This window comes from Vanellus vanellus, assembly GCF_965231255.1.
Source record: "Vanellus vanellus genome assembly, chromosome: 6".
NCBI classification, from domain to species: domain Eukaryota; kingdom Metazoa; phylum Chordata; class Aves; order Charadriiformes; family Charadriidae; genus Vanellus; species Vanellus vanellus.
Window position 1 is genome coordinate 18349237 of NC_138911.1, and position 12997 is coordinate 18362233.

General features: G+C 54.8%; 1 protein-coding gene across 2 annotated transcripts in view; it reads left to right on the plus strand.

Annotated features, from left to right (window-relative positions):
* Positions 1–10070, plus strand: part of DUSP8 (dual specificity phosphatase 8) — a 28808-nt gene extending 18738 nt beyond the window's left edge. For both annotated transcript variants that reach the window (XM_082484825.1, XM_082484824.1), the window contains 4 exons: positions 4981–5147; positions 7389–7548; positions 7745–7868; positions 8251–10070. In XM_082484825.1, coding sequence (XP_082340951.1) covers positions 4981–5147; positions 7389–7548; positions 7745–7868; positions 8251–9349 — 1550 coding nt within the window. In that variant the 3' untranslated portion in view covers positions 9350–10070. The remainder of the gene's footprint in view (positions 1–4980; positions 5148–7388; positions 7549–7744; positions 7869–8250) is intronic.
* The last annotated feature ends 2927 nt before the right edge of the window (positions 10071–12997 follow it).

Consider the following 12997-nt stretch of genomic DNA (forward strand, 5'->3'; position numbering starts at 1 on the left):
AGGTCTCCTGCCAGCTCCTGGGGGGGAGCCGGGGGTGAGGAGGTGGGACAGCTGCTGGCCCAAGGAGGGTTTGCAGCTCTTGCTGTGCCTGTTTCCCTCATCCTTGCACAGCAGGGTGACATGTCGCCTCTTCTATCCCTGTTTCCTGCTGGGGGACTTTGGGTTCGGTGTGCTCCACCATGCACATGGGAGACTTGTGAACAGGGCATGTCCCCGCTGCTTGGTGTGTCAGGGGGGGCATTTAGGAGACTCATGGGGCTGGGGGTGTTCAAGAGACACGTGGCTCTCCCAAGGAGTGGGTTTGGGGTGAGGCAGGTACCCTGGGCAACCCTTTTGTGACAGCTTGCAGTCGTCGGGGTGCAGCATTGAGGCCAGAGCTGTTGGGTTGTTTCAAGGGACTGAAGGATGTGAGTCCCTGGGGCTGGAGATGAATGGGCAGTCTGCAGCTGTCAGAGCAAGACATGAGAGGGTTTTCAAGCCCCATCATTTCCCTGTTTCCACTTTACACCTCCAACCTAGGAAGATGGCCTCGGTGCAGGGAGTGACACAGGGAGCTGGGATAGCCCTGCTTAGTGTGCACCACACCTCCCTTTTATCCCCAGCAACTTTTCCCTTAACATTCAGTGCAGCTCAACAGATTGTAAATCCCCAAAGCTGGGGCTTACCACCAGGAGGAAAATGATGCCACGCTGTATCCCTGTCCCTAGCCTGGACTTTGTCACCTTCTGTGTCACCCTCCCTGCACCACTGCTGCTGCCCTGCCTTGGCAGAGAGCGGAGCAGAGCAACTTGCAGGTGATGGGTGATGCCTGAGGTGTTATCAGTGTCCCAACTATGAGCTGAATGTCCCCAGAGACCACCTGAAGGTGACAGCCAAGGCAGTGGAGGGGTCCCCAGGTGCGGCAAGGTCCCAGCTTGGCAGTCCAACACCTCTGTTCTTCCACCTTCTGATCTCCTTCCATGCCCGTCAGCTCAGCGCCAGCGTTGGGGCTTTTTGTTCATTTTTGTTATAGCCATCTCATGGTCTGGCGCAGCCACTGGTGCAAAGAGAGACTGACAAATGGGGTCCTCACTGTGCAGTTTGCTGCTGAAGGGGAAAAGTCGCAGGGCTCCCCAACAGTTGCAGCGGTACTGGTACCACAGGGGCTTATTCAAAGATGCTACTGGCATCTCCCCCAGGGCTGATGGATAGGCTTGGGAAGGATTCCCGGGCTGGCTGCCTTCCTTCTGTGGCATCTGTTCTCCCGATAAATCCAGTTTCACTGGGAGGTTGTCATAGACGTTCAGCTGGAAAACGTGCAGAGGGGAGGGCCTGGCAAAGATGGGGATGAAGGAGAAGTTGTGGAGTTTTTCCCCCTCCTCTGTTTGCCGCCAGAGCTGCGCAGAGCAGGGCTGGGGCCTGGCCCACAGGGGTCTCTGCAGGGCAGAACCATGGGTGGAAGGGAGGGTCAGCACCCCCTGAGTGAAGCCTGGTATGGGAGAAGAAACAAGGTTTCGGTTGTCGCACTCTTCCTCTGGGGGAAGGTGACAGCACTCCCCTCCCTCCCAAAAGCTGCATTTGTCTTCAGCCCCACCTTGAGCTGGACACCACTAAGGGTTTTTATGTCTTTGGGGTTATTGCTGAATGAACCCCCCAAAGCCCTCCCAGAGGAAGAACCTGATGCTGGTTCTTGGCTCCTGCTTCCTCCATTTTCAGCAGGAGCAGTGAAGGCATCCCTACTTCTGGCCTGGTTACCTGTGCCCAAACATCCCACCTCTCCTCCTGGGCCCCAGCTCTGCCTCATGCAAGAGGCAGGAAGACACTGGGTTTTCCAGGGAACGGTTTTGAGAGCCCTCAGGAGTGCAGGAGCCGTAAGCAGTGCACAGAGCTGTGCTGCTCAGGGACCAGCTCCTCCTCAGCAAGCCCTCGCCAGGCTCGAGGGGAGCATCAAGGAGAAACCAGAGATCCCCAAGCACCCACTCCACGTCATACACAAATCCTTCCTGAGCTTAATTCCCCACGTGCCAAGAGAAGCAGTGCTCCTGGCACCAGCACTGCGAATAAAAGAGGAAAGACTAGAAAGACCCAGTGCTGCTCTGGCTCTTCACCCCGTGGGGCTCTGCCGCGCTCTCCCAGCCAAAGCTGAGATTCATGGCCTGGGGTATAGAGGGGAGAATGCCCAGGTATCGGTTGGAGCCCAGCCAGGGACATTTACTGCCTTTGGGACTGTTTTTGAAGAGCTGCTTTGCTTTCTAAAAATGAAAGGCATGTTAGAGCAGCCGGCATGGGGTGGGGTGGGCTGAGTGTCACTTCAAGGTTGGGATGGTGTCTTGTACCCGGCCCCTTCTCTAGGGTTTCCCCCAAGCCCGGGCTGTCCTCAGCAGCTGCAAGCATGGGGGAAATGAGGACAGGTGGGATGGGAGCATGCCTGGGCTCCCAGACACGGGGTTGAAGCTTTGCTTGGGACAAGCAGGGCAAGCTACAGGCATCATTTTGGGTGCCGGCATCCTCCAGTTGCTGGCAGCGTGCCAGGGTAGGCACCACAGCTGAGGGTGCTGCTGCTGCTCTCTGCAGACATCCCCACCTGCTTCACAGACCCCTCTGCCTGGACTTCCCCGGGCAGGGCTGGAAGAGGATCTGCTGCCGTGCAAGTGCCGGCGGCGGCGGGCAAGGGGGAGAGAGCGGCGTGCCCTGACCTGCTTTAGCTATGAGATCACCCCGCGCTCCCGGCTTTTAAAGAGCGATATGAAACCGTACATGGCCCCGGGTGCCTCTTGACGGGTACAAGTGAGCGCAAGAGGCTGGGGACCTGGGACAAGAGCAGGCACCGATCCCTGGGGCTGTGCTTGCGTGCACCCTCCTCCTCAAAAATGTGCTGAGTTCCTTCAGAAAAATTCCCATGTTGTTTTGCCTGAGTCTAGGGGTCAAATCTGCGCCCCACTCAACCCCATGTGCTGCAGGCTTCCCTGGGGGGAGCTGAAGGAAACATGTCCTGCTGGGTTTCTGCTTGAGCATCCCCCAGGCATCAGCAGTGTCTACTTAAGCGCGGGACTAAGCAGGGAGGTTGCACGTGTCAACACAGGGCTCTGGCTGGTGATTTACACCCCTTGGCAATGGGGACACAGCACAGGGATGAGCAGTAACTGGAGCTGTGCTGCACCTGCACTGGGCCTCCTGCTTTCGCTCTGATTTAATGTCCCAGTTGAGAGGTGATGTCATTTCGGAGGGAGCCAGAGAAAAGGAAGTCTAGAGAAGATAAGGTGCTTTAACTCTACCCTTCCCGGCTTGGCCAGATTTTGAAGCTGGCAGCTCTGTTAACTGCCAGCCAGGAAAACATAAGAGAGGGGAGAAAAGAGGTTGGTTGGAGAACACCTTCCTCTTGGGGCAGTGAGAGCTGACACCAGGAGCTGCTGAGATGGAGGTTGATGGAGGACCTTGGACGTTCTCAGGTGGTGTGAACATAATTTTGTGCACTGCTCTGGCTTCTCCATCACCTTCACCTCCCAAACACGTGAGGTGGGTTGTCTGCAGTACCAGTCATTCACCACCAGAGCCTGGGTGCCACACCAGCAACCAGGGAGGTGCTCCAGAAGGGTCAGCAGAAATGCTGGAAAGGTGCTGCAGAAAGTAAACTGAGAATGTGCCAAGGCTGCCCTTCTTCCAAAGGGGAGAGAGACTGAATGGAAAGATCATTACCAAAGGCTCATTAACAGGTCTTGTTTAGCTGTGGAGATGGGCCAGGGATTCCCATGGTGCTAAATCCAGATACTTGGACTTTCTGAATGATCTCGTGGGGGCATCCTGGTCCCTCTGGCCGTCAAAGGTGGTCAAGCCCCAAAGTCATCTCTGCCCTTTGGGTGATGTCAAGTTGCATCTGCTCATTCGCATGACTGGGAAAACCTCAAGGGAGACTGGTTGGGCTAATACAACCCAAGGTCCTCTTCGTTGCACCAAGCTGCCACCCAAATGTCCTCAGCTGGAGGGGAGGGAGGTTGGGCCACCACTATCCAGACCCAGCTCTACCTCACAGAACGGGATCAGTGAGTGAGAGCAAATCAGGATCACCAGTGGCCTTATGCAACCACGCAGGATGTGCGACAGCACTGGGGGTTTTCCAGCTTCCCGAGCTGTCCACCATGCAGGTAGAGCAATGCTTGCTGCCCTGCTCAAGTCAGTGCTCTTGCCGCTTGGGCGGGAGACTGGCTTTCAGGCAGGCTCAATCACATTTAATCTGTACTTTTGACCATGCCAGACACCATGGTAATGGCTCTGGCTGTCAGATGCCACCTACCACGGCCCCAGCTTGGGGTTTTCTTTCAATATTGGGCTTCAAGATGCACAAGCTGGGTATGACTGCCCAGCAGCTTGGTGAAGTAAATTGGGTGCTGCTCGCTGTCACATTCAGTAAGGTCAGAGCATGAAAAACAGCAATGGCCTGCAGGTACCGATGTCCCAGTCTGGTCCGATGTGGTGGAAAACATGGGCTAGGTGGGGTTGGGCAGAGGGGGCAACTCTCAGAAACTGCAATGTGTAAGTGTAGCCATTGTAGCAAGGTTTGCACTGACCTCCCCACCCTGGGGAACTTTGCATCTCAGTGGACTTCCTTGTCATCATCCTGCCCTGGCAGGTTTTGCTATCAAAAACTGATCCTGGTTGTCCTCAGAGTAGTAGGCAGCCAAGAAAAGGACTTTCTCTTCCTGTTGTTTGTCTGAATGAAGTTGCAAAGAACAGGAGGGAGTGCGGGATGCCTCACGTGCATTAATATACAGTTGCGGCAGGAAAAATCAAAGCTGGGTTTCTGTTCCTTTCTCCATGTGTGTGGCACAGTCATCACAACATGTCTGCACTGGTTTGATGGCTGTTGGGTTTTTGCTCTTGAAGGCTCTGTTCTCAGTGTTGCAGGGTTATCACCGCTTTGGCCCCAGCCAGGACCTAAGGGTGCCAGGTACTGATGGTCTCAGCCTCACTGCTACAAGCTCAATGTCCCCATTTTCTCCACAGGAGGCTTTGCCACCTTCTCATCCTGCTTCCCGGGGCTCTGCGAGGGGAAGCCAGCTGCCATCCTGCCGATGAGCATCTCCCAGCCATGCTTGCCCGTGGCCAACGTTGGCCCCACACGCATCCTGCCACATCTCTACCTGGGTTCCCAGAAAGACGTCCTAAACAAGGTATGACCCTGTCGAGGGGACATGTCCGTCCCATCTGGGACCCCCACTATGCAGAAGGGTGAGGGCATTAAGGACTCTTCCCCTGTCCGGTGGGAGGACCACAGGTGGTTGGTCTGACGCTACCAGGAGGCTGAAGGCAGGGAGTGCATAGGCAGAGCCTGGCAGAACTGGGGAAGGTGGTCGCAGGATGAGTTATCTTATATCGATGAGCTTTGAGGTGGTCAGACTCTTCCCAAGTGCCCATCACAAACTCAGGGGCAGGAGAGTACAGCCGGGAAAACCTGGGCTTGGAAGGGGAGTTACTACAGCTAGACGGAGATGTGGAACAGGAGTGAACTTTGCACCCACCCTCTTAGCCAGCCAGGCTGCCAGATAGCACCAGTTTCAGCAACCCTGTGATCCCCTTGGGAGCCAGAGAGAGTGGGAACAAGCTGGGTTATTCAGCCACGGCACCATGGGGACAGGCAGCTCTGGCCAGGGGCTTATTTAGGAGCCCCAAAAATGAGCAAAGTTTTGCTGTGGAAGAGAGAGGAGAAAAGAGGGACAGTGCCCTTTTAAAGGTGCTGGAAGGGCTGTGCTGTGATGTCATGCCAGGGAAGGAATTTTGTTTAAAGGAAAAATAACTGTGAGAAGAAAGAAAGAGGAATTGCAGTTAAAATGCCGCCGGGCGCCTGCCTACCGCGGGCAGGAGGGAGCCAGCCAGGCGTCCTCACCCGGGGCAGGCGAGGGGGGAGAGGGACCACGATGCCGATGCCGGAGGGGGGTTGGAGACAGAAAGGAGGGAGAGAGAAATTATATACAGGGAGTAGAAGGAAATGAAAGAGAAAAATGCCAAGAATGTGAGCCCGGGAGCTGGGCTGGCTCCGCCGAGCCGAGGCTGGGCTCTGCAGAGCCTGCTGGGGTGGGCAGGAACTGGCCACTGGAGAGCCAGGGCCAAAATCCTGGTGCGATCTCCTGAGGAGCCAATGTCAGGCAGGGAAACTGATGGTTTCCTTTCCTCCTTGCCTCCTCGGAGGGTTTTGTTCATCTTTTGGAGCTGTGTTTTCTGCCATCCCCACGATGTGGCCAGAAGATGCTCATAGGCAACAGAGCAGGGTCAAGTGCAGAGGCTGTGCATGGACGATGCTTCTCTTCTCCAGCACGTTGCAAAGGAGAGATCCCTCATGGCAGCTCCACGATGTGTGGAAGGACTCTTTTATCTCCATGTTTTCTCCTTACGTTTAACTCTGGGTCTTCCCTGGAATACTGCAGACCAGGCACTGACGCCCAGCAGCTGGCACAGATGTTCCCTCATTTTTTATAAGCAGCCTCCCCCCAGTTGTACAGGTGATACCTAAGCTGATGGGATGGGAAAAGAGACAGGGGTCAGATGAGCCATAAATTTGGTGTCAGCACTGCATACAGGTGAAGCTGGACATAGCCCTGGGATGGAAGGAATGGCAGTTGATGTGAACACAGCGGTACGTACCCAGCAAGCCAGTTCCCTGATGGATGGCCTGTGGGTCGAAACTCACCCACTCATTGCAATTTTTCATCTGACCCTATTTACCTAGGGTCTTCTTTGTGCCATTGCATTTTATTGATTCCGAAATATGGGCACTGATGGTGGCCATTGAGTGCCCAAAGCAGAAAAGTCACACAAAACAAGTCCAAGTTCACTCCAGTGTCAGAAAGAGGGAAGAGATGATTCCCCTCACCACCTGCCTGTGTCCCAACATGAGAGCATGTGTCCACAGTGAAGAACTATGAACACCTAGCAAATCTGTGAGAACTCCCGATGCATTTCTGAGGGGTGTGGGAGCAAAGACATGGGTTAACATAGGGTGCTATCAGTGACTGGCCTCACTCTGTTGGTGAGATACCTCCTCTCTCCCTCAGTTGATACTTTCAAAACTTTCAGCCAGAGTTTTCACTGATTTTCTGTCTTGTATTTTTCTATTCCTCTCATAGGGGTTCTTGGGTTTTCCCCTCTGGGACTCCCTTCCAGGTGCCTTTGGTCTTGTTTACTTTTACTTGGACCAAAGTAAACCTGCTGAGGTTCAAACCTGTGTCATGTAAATTGACACAACCTTCTCAGCTGGTCTCTGCTGTGCTACCATCAACTAGGCCAAGGCAGCAGTGGGAGACCCACAGGAGAAGACATTGGGATGGGAAAAGGCAGGTGGTGCATGGCAAGGTGTATCTTCAGCACTCGGTGCTGGCCTAACTCAGCCAATCATTCGATCACTTCTTTCCCATCAGGACTTGATGACGCAGAATGGGATAAGCTATGTCCTCAATGCCAGCAACTCCTGTCCCAAGCCAGACTTCATCTGTGACAGTCACTTCATGCGCATTCCTGTCAATGACAACTACTGTGAGAAGCTGCTTCCATGGCTGGACAAGTCCATTGAATTCATTGGTGAGCTTTAGTTACAAATGGTTGCAGACCCTCTGGTTCTCAGCCTTCAAAACCTGTCCTCCATGGTCTTACTCCCAGCAACTCTTGTTCTTTCACACAAAGGGGTTGAGGGTTAGGGAGGGAGGCTAGAGTCATTTTGCTCACCATTGCTGACCACATTGATGCTTTTGTCTCTGTTTCCTCTACTGTGCTCCAGACAAGGCCAAGGTGTCCAGCTGCCAGGTGATTGTGCACTGCTTGGCTGGGATCTCCCGGTCAGCCACCATCGCCATTGCCTACATCATGAAGACCATGGGTATGTCGTCAGATGATGCTTACAGGTGAGTTTTCCCTGGAGGGCATGAAGGGCTTATGCCATTATGCTTCACACCAGGGAAGGACAGCAGGCTGAGCCCAGAAGGAGAGGGTGGGAGCTCGAACCTCTGTCTTGCCTTGGCTGAGTCCTAGTGAAACCAAACCAAACCTCCCTTCATAAAGTGCATGCAATGAGGAATGGTTGGGTGCAGTAAAGTGGAGGGGGAGGCAGTCCCAGCTCTACCCCTGGAGCATCCTGAGGCCACATGGTTCCCCAAGACCCCTTTCTTCAGAGGGTCTGTTCAGAAGGTCCTGAACAATGCCTCTTCTCTCCAGAGAGGCCGAGAGAGTAGGGGTAACCCACTGAAGGACCAAATACCAACTGGGGCTGTCTGTGCCTCTTGGCAGGTTCGTTAAGGACCGTCGCCCGTCCATCTCACCCAACTTCAACTTCCTGGGCCAGCTCCTGGAGTACGAAAGGAGCCTGAAGCTCCTCAAGGCCCTGAAGTCAAAGGGTGACCGGGGCGAGGGGGACACCCAGCAGGACCCAGCAGAGGCGGCTGAGGGCAGCCGGCACCCCCCACCACCTACCTCAGAGAAGGCCGAGGAGGTGCCAAGAGGCTCCAGCCCGGCATCCCCCCACAGCGACCCTGAGCGGCAAGGCGGGACCACGAAGGTCCTGTCGCCCACCGCCCTGCAGCAGGGGCTCAACGGCTTGCACCTCTCCTCTGAACGCATCCAGGACACCAACCGCCTGAAACGCTCCTTCTCCCTGGACATCAAGTCCGCCTACTCCCCCGGCCTGCGGCAGGAGCCCCCTGGACCCCCTGGCCCCGGGGATGCCCCCAAACTCTGCAAGCTAGACAGCCCCTCAGGCCCTGGTGGTCTCAGCCCCTTCTCCCCAGGGGCGGACAGCCCCGACCGGCCGAGCGGGCCTGACCTCCTGCTGGAGGCCAAGGTGAGGCAGCGACGGAAGCACCGGCACCCGGCGGGTTCGCCGGCCCACGGGCTCAGCCTCAACGTTGGCGGGCCCTGCACTGCACGCAAGAGCCCTGGCGCCGAGGACGGGCTGCCCCCGCGGCTCGGCCAGCCGGCTGCCGCTGCTGGTGCCACCACCACCACCACCACCACCTGGAGTGGGGTGCACCTGGAGTCCCCCAGCACCCCCTCCGGCGAGGCCAGCTGGTACTTCGGCATGGACTCCAGTGGCGCCGGCGGTAGCGGTGGGAGCCTGTTCGCTGGCGCCAGCCCGTATCCACCGCCGTTCGGCTGCGGCGGGGTGGCGGGCGGCTGCGAGATCAGACTGAGGGACAAGGCACGGGCCGAGCCGCGGGACGGGCGGCACAGCTGGCACGAGGAGGCCAGCGCCGAGAAGCAGTTCAAGCGGAGGAGCTGCCAGATGGAGTTCGAGGAGACCATGTCGGAGGGCAGGGCCCGGGAAGAGCTGGGCAAAATCGGCAAACAGTCCAGCTTTTCGGGCAGCATGGAGATCATCGAGGTGTCCTGACACCCACCCAGGGCACCTGGAGAGCGGGGACAGGGATGGGGTGGGGGGATATTTAAACTTGGGGGGGGGGGGAGGGAGGGGGAGGGGAGGAGGGTGGTGGGGTAAGGGTGGAGTATTTATACCCGCGTGTGCATTTTCGGGAGCGCACGTGCTGAAACCGAAGCAAAGGCGGATGAGTCTTTCCAGAGTCGGGAAACATAACGGCGGATGCTTAGTGTCCCTCCTGCACCCACCCTGGTCCTTCCCCCCCTCCCCATCCCCAGGGGTCCCAGCACTCGGAGACCCGTGCTTGAAATTTGGGCATAAAATTCACGCGGGAAGGGGCAGGGTTCGCAATTTTGGCTGCAGGGATGGGGCACAGCGCCTGTGGGGGGACCATGGCTGCCCCTTCCCTGCACCCTGGTGCACTAAGCATGCTCCCTCGTGTTTCTCTGACTAAGTATGCTAAAAATGCTGCCCTGGAGCAGCCCTATACATATATAAATATATATTATATATAATATAAAGAAAAAAAACCGAAAACACACACACAAAGGAAAAGGTAAATGGTTTTACTGCAATTTTTATTGAGACGTAAATAATATTTCAATTTTTTTGTTTTGTTTTTAATTTATTGAAGCTGTTCATTCTGGCAATGATTTGCAGACAATGTGGGGCGGTACTTTCAGCTCTATTTTTACTGTGTATGGTATTTAAATCTGAAATACGAGTTTCTAAGCAATATCTGAGGCCTGTGGCTCCTTCTATAGCTCATGTCGACGACAAAGATTTTCCCCCCCTTCCCTCTGGGCACAGCGACAAGGGGACAGGAGACTCTTCTGGGCACTTTTTCTAGAAATGAACAAGCGAACGAGCAAACCATAAAACCTTCTTACAACACAAACTGAGCCAGAAAACTCTCTTCTGGAAGCTGCTGCTGCTTCTTCACCCCTTGGTCTCTGTTTGCTTCTCCTCATCCCATCCCAGCCATTGTCCCCCATCCTGGCCATCACCCCATCCCAACCGTGTCCTCCTCCCCTCCCCTGGGCTGGCCATCCTCACAAGAGGGCAAGGAGGGAGTTACCCAAAATGGAGGGAAGGGTGCCGGATGTCTCCTCCAGCTGCGCGGAGAAGGGGAAGGCATCGGAGGCTGCCGCAGCAGAGGCAGGGAGGGGAGGCTGGTGGTAGTTGGGATTTCTTGTCGGGGGGTGTCTTGCCTGCCCGCCCCAGCCCCTCAGCTCCCCCTCGCCTCAGCCACCTTGCTTGGGCAGTATGGGCACCATTTTCCACTTGGGGGCGGTGGTTTTTCAGGCTTCCCCCATCTGTCACTTCAAATCTGAGAAACTCGTGCAGTGTTTGCAGGTGCCAGGACTCTCCTAGCCCTCTTCCACTCTGGGCCAGCTCCCCTCCTTGCAGCAGGTGATAAGCCGGCCAGAAACGAAGCTCTGCAAGCACACAGGGGCACAACTGCCTTTTTTGTCAGAGGTGTTTGGCTGCTTCCCCCTGTCCTGGTGGGGAGCCAAGCTCTTGCCCTCAAACCCCAACATCAAGCTTGCTGAGAAGCTGCTTTCTGGAGCTGTAGGCACTAAACTGCTGCCGCTGCAAAGCACATCTCTGCCTGCGGCTGTCTTTGCTTTCTCCCTTTTCTTGCGCTAGTTTGCAAAGCTAATACCTCAGGGGTCTCTGTTCGTGCATGTCTGTGTCCTGTGTCATCCTTGGAGTGATGTTTTTTTCTTTTCTGGGTCCACATGGTTTCTCTCCCTTTCCCTTGTTCCTCTTCTCGTCGTTCGTTTCTATCTTTAAATCGAAATACACGTGACAAAACCAAATGATCTCAGGTTTAAAACTGAACACAAAGTAGAAGCATGAGGAGCTGCAATCATGTGAGGAGGGGCTGCTCACTTCAGCTGGTTGCTTCCCCAGCCACCTCTGTGTCCGCAGTCGAGGCGAGTCTCCCCGGAGGCTCCTCACTCTCTTCAGGCCGGCTTTAGTTTTTCTGGTTTTCCACGGGGCCATTTGGTGAGATGCTGGGGGACCTCCACATGCTCCTGCCTGGTTCTTCAAGATGTGGCAGGGAGGGACAGGGGTGGCTAGAGAGCCAGGGACCACCTGCCTCTCTCCCCATATCACTTTTGATGAGGGCGAGAGATCTCATAGTCACCCCTCAAAAGCCCACTGCCACCCATCATTGCCTCCAGCAACCACCTCAAACCAGCTCACTGTTGCCAACCTGAACATTTCTCCCTTCTGGCCATGAAAGGATGATGACACTATTTTCTAAGCTCCCTTTTTAGATTCCAATAAGCATTTGGGTCCATCCCATGAGCTGGGCAGCTATTCAGGAACTGCACTTGCAACTAGGGCTCCTAAGTGGGCATTGATGTAAAATCTAAGGAGGGAGGGAAAAAGGCTTCGTCCTCCCTCTGGTAAGCCCCACAAGCCCAAGATTAGTGTTGCCTGCCTCCTGCCCAAGCAGCGCTGCTGGTACCCCTTCCCCTCCTGCTGCCCTTGGCAGTGACATCTCTTCCCAGGCACTCTAGGGGTCATCGCCTGCTGATCTCTGCTCCATATCGCTCAGTTCTTGCCCATCCCGTAGTCCTCCAGGGTTAGTGTCAGCAGAGAGCAACTGAGCTTAACTCAGGCAAGTTGCTGGCAGGAGCTGGTTAGGTGTAGCTTTGGGCAATGGTTAGGTGTAGCTTTGGGCAATGGAGAGGGGGCTAGATGACTTCCCAAGGGACTTAATAAAAAGAGGGCGACAAGTCAGCACAGCCAGGTGAGATAAGGTGCTAGCGAGGTCTCATGTAACTCATCCCGTTAGCTGACATGGTGTGGTAAGGGCGCAAAAAAACCAGCTGGAGTAAGTCAGGGAGGAGAGGGTGCATGTTGTAAATGAGACTCTAAATGTCTGCAACGGGCAGGTACATGGTTTGCTTTCTGTGATCTCCACTCTGCCATCCCCTGGACACTCCTCAGCCATGCTTGTGGCTTTAACACTATGGACTCCTCTCTCCTCTGAGACCAGAGCAAAGAGAAGTAGATTTTAAGGTTAGTACATCATAACTGCCAAGAGACATTCATGAACCAGCTCTGCAGCCTTATTTTGGTGTACTTTGCATTCATCCTTCCTCTTTACATTGTGCATGTGCACTAGAAGTTCTTTCATGCAGTATTTTAAGGCTACATCCAGAAAATATGCCTTGATGGAGCAGCCCTGCCTGAGTGTCTTCTGCCAGTGCTGACCCAAAGCCGTCAGGGTCACCAAGTGGCTTGCAATTAACTTAAATGATTTTTTTAAGTCGGACTCTGTCTAATAAACCACTTTGTCCATGAATCAGAGAGATGTGAGTTATCACAAGGATGAATGTGCAGGCTTGTAGCCCTCCTCATCATCTGTCAGCCGAGTCTTTTTATGAGCTCTCACAGCCAGACAACCCAACCCAAAGCCTCACTGAAACCAAAAATCATATTTCCATGCCAATCTGATGAGGGTACATTTATTATTAGGGACCCACAGTAGCAGAAGTGTAAGCAGAGGAGATTAAAGGTCTCTCCTTTCAAGGGAGGAACCAACAAAGCTGTTCAGTGCCCGATGGTTACAGCAGCGGCAATGGCTGAGCTTCCCACCACACGAAGGACAGAACAAACCACAGTTTTCCTTCAGGCTAGAAG